Source organism: Pteropus vampyrus, unplaced genomic scaffold (assembly GCF_000151845.1).
Source record: "Pteropus vampyrus isolate Shadow unplaced genomic scaffold, Pvam_2.0 Scaffold229, whole genome shotgun sequence".
Lineage (NCBI taxonomy): Eukaryota > Metazoa > Chordata > Mammalia > Chiroptera > Pteropodidae > Pteropus > Pteropus vampyrus.
In genome coordinates this window covers 79,592-88,577 of record NW_011889010.1, presented here as the reverse complement: position 1 = coordinate 88,577, position 8,986 = coordinate 79,592, and the positions used below count along the sequence as shown (strand labels likewise).

Genomic DNA, 8,986 nt, shown 5'->3' with positions numbered 1-8,986 from the left:
TAATTTGCCGAGAGAGATCACACTCACATAATTATTTTTATAGTATATGGTTACAATTGTTCTATTTTATTGTTAGTTATTATTCTTAATCTCTTACTGAGCCTAATTTATAAATTTATCATAGGTATATATGTATAGGAAAGAAACATAGTACAAATAGGGTTTGATACTATCCACAGTTTCAGGCATCCACTGGGGTCTTGGAATATATCCCCCGTGGATAAAGGCAGAATACTGTATACTAATCCTTAATCCTAGGAAGTTCTTTTTAAAAGTAGCTGCCGAATCCCTTTGATAATATAAATAATTTACCCCTTAATTTATTAATTTAGCAAGTTGGGATTTATATACGTTATTCTTGTCCCTTAAAAATGAAATAGGTCTGTCCATTGCTAACTTCAGTCTTCCTGCTTTCAAAATGCTTTGTAAACTGACCTGCCCTTATAAATGAGACTTCCAAGAACTGTTTTAGTAAATGGACCAAAAACAAACAAAAAAACCACAAACCAATCATCATATTGAAGGGAACCAAGTTTTGCCACCCCCAAATTTGCCTTTTGGGATACTGATTTTAAGCTGCTTATTAAGAAACAAAAGACTCAGAACCTTTGACTCTCCCCCTATCCTGCCTAAGGAAAGTCCAATAGTAATGCTTCAGGAAGGGAAACTCAGCACATTCATTTAGGATTTTCATCTTAGCCTAATATGAATTAAGTATGGTAGACAGGAAGGATCTATGCACAAATCTGTTCTGCTGGATTCTCCCCCATTGTCTCTAGGTTGCCTAGCAGAAATTTGTTTGCTATGTGTTACACTCTTTCTTGGCTACCTGTAAATTGCCTATTTCTCCCTCAAAATCCCTCTGCCCTCTCCCCAGTCCCCTTCTCGCTTGTATAAAATGGTATATAAACCTCAACTGCTCAATGCCTATTTGGGTCTCATTATGACACCCTGAAAGGTACATTAGTATAACAAACTTTGGACATGTAGTGCTGTTAATCTGTCTCTGTTAATCTGATTATTAGGCCAGCTAGAAGAAGGTGAGAGGAAAATTATTTTCTTGTGCCCCCACAATATTTTCTTATTCTATTTATATGAGAACAGATAGTAATCTGCATAACTCTTCAAATCTCTCTCTCTGTATAGAGCAGCACTCTTTATATTAGAAAAAAACTTTATATAATAGCATAAAACTAAAGTAAATTATATGAATTTAACCTGCTACTAAAAAGCATCCATCCTAAAGCTGGTATTAGAACTAAAGAGTCCACAGTATCTGAAACAATGTAATATTTTATGTCATTTTGATTCATTGATAATGAATAAAACCACTTTTATTTCAAAGTCATCAAAAGAGTTAACAGAAGACATCTATTATTTTGCCTGCCTAGGATGCCTCACTGTTTCCAACCACATATTCTTGGGGCTGCCACTCAGGAAGCCAAGCCTTGCTCTCCTCAAATTATTCAGGTTAGACTAGCGGACGATCACCATAACTGGGCTCACCTGCAGGAAAATGTTAGTCTGGTACATTCCTCACCATGTGGAAGAAGCTAGTTTGCAGGAGAAAAAAGCATACATACCAAGAAATGCAGAATAAAAGAGAAAGCTCTGCAATGTTCATATTCCTTGTTCTAGTAATTCCTAAGCCCCTGCTCTTCTTGCTATATTATTATGTTAGAGAATAAATTTTCTTTTATGCTTCACCTTGTTTAAATTAGGTGTCTGTGCCTTGTACCAAGAAAGGTCCCTAAAACAAAGATACACCTAAAGTAAAAAGATCTACAACTGCTAGAATGCAATATATAATCACTGCAGAGTAGAATAACGGCATCATGAGCAGGATCAAGTGATACATATGACACTGAAGGTACAATATTTTTCTGAGAAAATGCCAAAATGAGAAGCTTTCTTGGATATTGCAAATAATGTTCCAATGCGCATTAACATAAACAAAGGCATACATTCTGTCATTTCCAAATTTTATTCTCATAATTTGCTTAGTATAAGTACATAATCATGAAATTATGGCAGTAAATGACCTACAAAGGTCATTTAAGTCCATGATACCAGCAATTCTTTTAAAACAGAAAAAGAAAGAAGTAAGAATAGAATTAATTTTCTTATGTAGCACAAAGACTGTTCACAGGATAAGGAACATCCTCCCCTTTAAATTACTAATCTGAATGCAGATTCAGGCCAACAATAATTGAAAATGTGTGAGAAGAATTTCAACACTGCAAAAACACAATGTTTAAAGCATAAAAGAACAATTAAATTCAAAAATTATGGCTCAGTTCATAAACTAGTATTCTAAAAGACCATACTATCAGACCGTAATAGTAAACCTATTTTACAATAAATCTTATCCTTATTTGGATATGTGCCTAAACCCTTCTTGGATATGGTATGAAGTCCAGAACATACTTTCTTAAACTAAATTCTACAAACATGCAGAGCAAAGAAGGTTAAAGTATTCGCAAATGATTAATCTTGAAATCGCATGTGTAAAAACGACATTACTTCCTAACTTGTAAAGCAGCAACACTTCATGAGACTTTATTGGATAACACAGCATTTTCTTCAGCTTGATTCTGCTGTCTTTATCTTCTTATCTAGAATGACTAAGCAAAATATGACCTAGTCATAAGTTAGTTTTGTTTTGATTACATGGTATTTACTGCATGATGATTTAAAACATTCTAGAGTCAATCATAATATTCATCAACTAAAATGTACTCAGGCTCTTCTTACTATTTATGGCACATCGTCCTCTTTTACAATTAATATTACCATCAAAAGAGTGGCAATCTTAAAGTAAGAAAATGACAAGAAATGAGAATAAGTAGGAAATGAAGATTTACTGGGGATTGAGCTTAACACTTATGGTAAAATGATTCTATAATTCAAACCAGTAGAACTAATAAAAGCAGAAGAATATAAGCTATAAATATAAATAACAGTATAGAAATATTCTTTTCATAATAAAAAAAACTCTGAGAAAAATAAGATTACATTCCAATGTGTCAATCACACTTTTAATAGTTATTTCTAAATGATCACTGATTAAGATTGAGATTTTTATTGTAGCCACCTTATGCACATTAGGGGGAAAAAAATCCAAGTAAAAACATGCAGGTTTATAGAGAGAGATATCAGAGAACTGGAGGCCATTTAGACAAAAGTTATTTACTCAACTAAGATTTATTGAGTGCCCCATATGTGTCAGACCATGTATGAGGCACAGAGGATGCAAAAAGGAACAAATCAGGCAAAACTTCCTGGCCTCATGATGCTTACATTTTAATGGCTATTACGAATAGCCATTATTAAATAAATTGTTTTAAAAAGCGGCGGGGTAGGTGGGAGGGAACTACAGTCCAAAGCCATGTAACGCCTTCCCATTTCCCAATGACACAGCTACTCAGCATAAACTCAGATTACAGTTCGCATCTTCTGGGCTTACAGCAAAGACTTTTTGATATATGAGAAAGGAAAAACACTTCAATGAAAAATCTACATAATAAAGAAATCCTATCTTAATGTCTACTACTGGATTATAGAACTGTCAATCAAAATGCAAGGAATTTAATCAAAACAGAGACTGCACCGAATTTTAGAAAATACTTATGCTAAAGGGACTCTACATTAGGCTCCACAGATGTACTTAATGAGCTAATAGATACTTTATTGTCTCTAATATCTGAAATTCCTGGAATATTTTTATTTAGAAGCCTACTTAATATGAACTAGTGGTTACGCGCGCGCGCCCACACACATACACAGACACACACAAACACAAACACACACACACAGCTCTCAAGATAATACCACCATCTCAATTTGTACTTTTTGCCTGACTCCAAAGAAAGGCTAGCAACTACATTAGTTAACAGGCTTAACTACATTATTATACCCAGTAGGTAAAGGAAAATGGCGGAGGTGCTAGGAGTTTGCACACAGAGCAGTATTAAGATAACATGCTTCCAATATTCTGCTTGTCACAAGGACTCTAATACTAGCTCTCTCAAATGGCTAAACCTCTATTTAACATGTTTCTAGGCTATTAAGCAGTTTAGAATAATAAGTAATTTTATGTTCAATCAAAAGTTAACGTCAGACTTCAAAATAGAAAACAAAAATGGTAAAAGAGAAAGATGATAGATTTGAAGAATCATCAAAGAAATAACCAAGATTATGAAAAAATTCTTTCAACTCTACAAATGTCCACTATCATTTTTAATCATGATCATAATGACTTATCAAATTTATTAAAACTGAGAAGATAAAAATTAAGAGAAGGACTAGATACTCACACCACTGGGAAGGAACTGAGCATACTTTACATGAGGTGAATCAATATCCTTTCTAGAGATGATCAGCGTTATTTACCATTCTGCAGAATAGAGAGAAAATTCAGAAATACTTGTTAATCAAATGTTGAATTAAAATTTTAATTATGTAACTCAAGGATATTAACAGTTAATATCAGCTAATCATAGCTTTTAAATTATTTTGTAATTTTGAAATGAAACATTTGTTTAAAGCAAAATTTAAAAAACAGAAAAATACTAGTAGATATCTTTCGAAATTATTCACTTGGAAAAAGTAATGAAAATCTTACACCTGAAGTTTAATCTGTTACCAGACACCACCCAGGAAAACAGATTTAAACACGAAATGTAATATATTTAGTAACATTCAAGATAACTTTTTGATAACTACAGTGTAGTTATGCAGAACCCATAAACAAAAAATATACTACAGCATGATTGCAGCTAAAGCTCTTAACTGAGGGGTAAATTCTGGGATCTAGTTCCAAGTATATTACTTATTATTTTACAGCTAGCTAAATCCTGATTGACTTAATTTCTCTAAGTCTCAATTTCCCCCTCAATCGAACAGCAATAGAGAACTACTTCAAAGAGCACGAGAAGTTAAAACAATTTTTTTAAATGGTGGTGATGAAGCACTTCGCTAAGTATCAAGTAGTAGGGGCTATTACCACCAATCTAAAAAAGAATAAATACCTAAGTTGTATTTAGATTACTGAATGCAGAATAAGTTAATAATGGAGGTAAGGAGCCTAGTACTTCCATCTTCCGATTAGCATTCTACTGCTTTATTCGCCATTTAGACACTTTGACCCCTTTCAATTCAGACACAGATCTTAACAAAAAATGAAGTCTACTATTCACGGTTTAGGAGCTAAAGATCATGTATTACTGACTGAACTTATTAGCAGTTTCTAACCACAATCTACAGAGGCAAATATTTCCATTAACTCAAAGTTAAGATTATAAATGAGATGAAAGATTAAAATGTTGATGTCAAAAACTCTCACATTAAAATACACATTCAGCACTGAATTATATATATTAAGCAAGACCAAAGTTTCTAACAGTGACTAATGATAAATGTGAAATGTACAGGGTAAAGTTAGAAATCTTCCACATCTGCATATCCTAAACTGTAGCTTAAATGAAGTTCCTGTTGTACTTAATGTTCTTGCTGACTTAAGAAATATCTGTCCTAAAAAAGTAGATATTAGTATATAAGGAAAATCTACTGAAAATGTTGCTGATACATTTCTTGGACAAAATAGCAACATCAAGCCACAAAACTGATTACTGGTCAATATACATTTTTCGCTCTTGCTCAAATTCAGTTAAAACACTCTAAGTATCTACGTGCCATGGCAAATGCACAAGGTCATATATGAATAAGATATGATCCCAGCAGCGTAGGAGTTTATTAAACTGTGGGGGAGGGTCAAATAAAACACACACACACACACACGCACACACACGACCTTTCTAATAAAAGGCATAATGTGATAAGACTAAAAATACAAGTTTTAGGAGAGTAACAATTTAGAAGTTAATTTAGGTTACAGAACACTGGGAAAACTTCTTAAGAGTGAGATCTCAGTTGTTATCTGAAGATTAGAATAAGGCTTGCATCAAACCAAGGTGTGAAAGGAGGTGAGAATCAGTGGAGGAAAGATTCCAGGGAGAAGGAACAACCAAAGAAGATTTTGAGGCATGTTTAAAGAATAAGTAGACCTGTGTGCCTGGCCTTTAACATATATCTATGAGAAGCAGATAGGCTCAAAAGGGAGGAATGATTTCCAGGTAAAACAGGAAACTTCAAAACTGACCCAAGAGAAATGAATTCGAGTAGAACCAAATATCATAAATAAAAGATAATTAAAAGTCTACTATAGAAAAAGACATCTAGACCAGCTGGGCTCTCAAAAAAAAAAAAAAAAAAACAACTAAACCTTAGAAAATTACAGAAATGTTCCAATTCATTTTATGAAGTCAGAATAACTCAATATCAAATCTAAAAAGGGTAGATTTACCACAAAACATATCATAAAACAATTTCACTTAAGTTAAATGTAGAAATATTAAATAAAAAAAGTCAAATTAGACAATGAAGTTCAGCTACATATCAAAAATAACATATGACTATAATTTACTGCAGAAATGGAAGAGTGGTTCTTTTTTAGGGATCGACATAATCCAATATATCAACAAATTAAGGAGGAAAAAAATCATGACTATATCAGATGCTAAAAAGGCATTTGGTAAAATTCAGCAGCCATTTTTAATAAAAGCTCTATGAAAAACATTAGAAAAAAACACTTTTCAGGGGGAAAAAAAACAACAGCTAGTATTCTAAATAGCAAAACACTAAAACTATTTCAATAAAACTAAGGTTGTATGCACACCATTTATTTATTTTATATATATAGTACATATGCATGTATGTTATGTATATATCTATACCTATATCTAGAACTTGCTTCCATATGGAAATTTGACGATCTCTAGGAAAGACCCAACAACAGTATTTACACTGAAATGAACAAATTAGGGGTGGTTTGGGAAGAAGTCTATTCACAGGAGAGTTTTTTATTACTGTAACCATAATAATCAATAAATCAAATTAATAAAATTAGGAACTGGAACAGGAAGCCCGCCAAACCCTTTATAATTCAACACTGGCTTGAAGATTATAGCAAACATAATAAGATATGAAAACAAATTAACAGGCAAAAATATTAGAATGAAAGAGAAAATTTCTTTTTGCTAATCTAATGGGATACCTAGAAAACTCAAGAAATTCTAGTAAAAGAAAACTGAAATTGTTAAATTAAGAAATATGTTACAATATGCTTAATATTAATACAATTTTCTCCAAGTTTAGCAGGAGACGCCTAGAAGAATAATGGGGACAGTATTTCATTCACAGTAGTAACTTTCCCCCAATATGTATGAGTGATAGTATTAAGAAACAATCCCAAACAATTTTTTTAATTTAAAAATAGAATCTTTAAGTTTTAAAGCAGAAAGTCCAAGGACCACCAAGAAAACTGAAAAGGAGAAAATCAAAAGTGGACTTCACTGACTAGATAATGGAATATATCCAAAAGATACTAATCAAATCAATATGGCACTTGCATAGGAATAGACACACCCATGAGTGCAACAGAATAAAGAACTTAAATATATATTCCAAAGCATGCGAGAAAATGTACAAGTCCAAGGTTAAATTTTATTTCAGCAGAAAGGAAAAGATAAATTATTTATTTAAATGATCATCACAAAACTGGTTATCACTTAGTAATACAAATTAAATCTTTATCTTACATTATATGTAAAAAATAAACCTCAGCCAGAATAAAGACAAATGTAAAAATAAATCACAATAATACATTCTACAGCAAGATCAAAAGATGACATGTCTTCTAAACATTCTCAAAAAAGAGCAGCAAGTTTAAAAGAGAAATATAAAAAGTTTAAAATTTCCTATTATGAAAAAACCCAATAACCAACTAAGCAATTAAATCAGAAAAAAAATTTGACATGTAGAGCAAAAGTAGATCCAAGTTGTGAAATTAATAAAAAGAAAATACTCTAAACTTACTTGAAATCAGGGAACTAACAATCTAGCAATGAGATATCACTTTAGCAAAAATTTAAAAGATTGATACTATCTCCTCAAAAGGGTACTGTTATTATTTCATTGGTCTAAAATGTGAATTATGACATCCTTTCAGAAAGCAATCTGGCAACATATATTAAAATTTAAAGTACTTATACCTTTATCCTAGTAGTCCTACTCCTGGGAATCTATCACACAGAAACAAAAGTAATCCTACATAATATGTATGAGAAAGTTTACTGACAGTTATTTTCCAATTTCTTGCCACTATAAACAGAACTGTTTCAATCAATACAGGAATGAATTACAATAAACTTGGACTAACTGACACAATGCAATCATTAAAAAGAATAAAATAGTTTTATCAGGTTACTCAGTGAGATTTGCACACCGCAAATGAATTAAAAAAAAAAAAGCAAATGCAATCAAATGAGTATAATATGATCGAGTTTAAAAAGAAAACCACGAACAAAAAATTCCTTTACATGTGTATCTCATGTCAATGTGTATACCCACATATGTACACACATGCACACTTATCTATATGAGCATAGAGAAAAAAACAGGTGGTCAAAAGGTAATGGAGTTGGGATGAAGGATGGGTATGTGTATGGAATATAGGTCAGGAAGGATAAATGCATCTGTGCAATAGCTAAATCCATACATTTATGCAATAAAATTATAAAAGTTCTTACGATCAGAAATGGACTCAATTATTGAATGATTAGTTTAGGGTTGTCAAAATCCTAAACAAAATCAGGTTGAGCAATGAGGAAGCCTATGTCAGCATGATTGATCCTTGAAGAAAAACATAGCCCAGAAAATCCGTTAGAAATAAGAAGCTGTAGATGCTGTTACCCACAAGTGTTAAAAAGGCTATTTTTACCCTAGTTTTTCTCTTTAATATAAAAAGTAGTAACTGTATAAAGTCAAAGAAAAAGAAAAGTGAATTTCAAAAGACATACAACAAAAGGCGTCTGCCTCTCACTCTGAATTCTTTCTTTTCCACCCAGATAGCAGCCACAAATTCTTC

General features: G+C 32.2%; 1 protein-coding gene across 1 annotated transcript in view; it reads right to left on the bottom strand.

Annotated features, from left to right (window-relative positions):
• The window catches only part of HMBOX1 (homeobox containing 1), a 153,414-nt gene that overhangs the window by 96,104 nt on the left and 48,324 nt on the right, over positions 1-8,986 (bottom strand). Inside the window, exon 2 of the mRNA XM_023519668.1 lies at positions 4,317-4,396. Coding sequence (XP_023375436.1) covers positions 4,317-4,339 — 23 coding nt within the window. The 5' untranslated portion in view covers positions 4,340-4,396. The remainder of the gene's footprint in view (positions 1-4,316; positions 4,397-8,986) is intronic.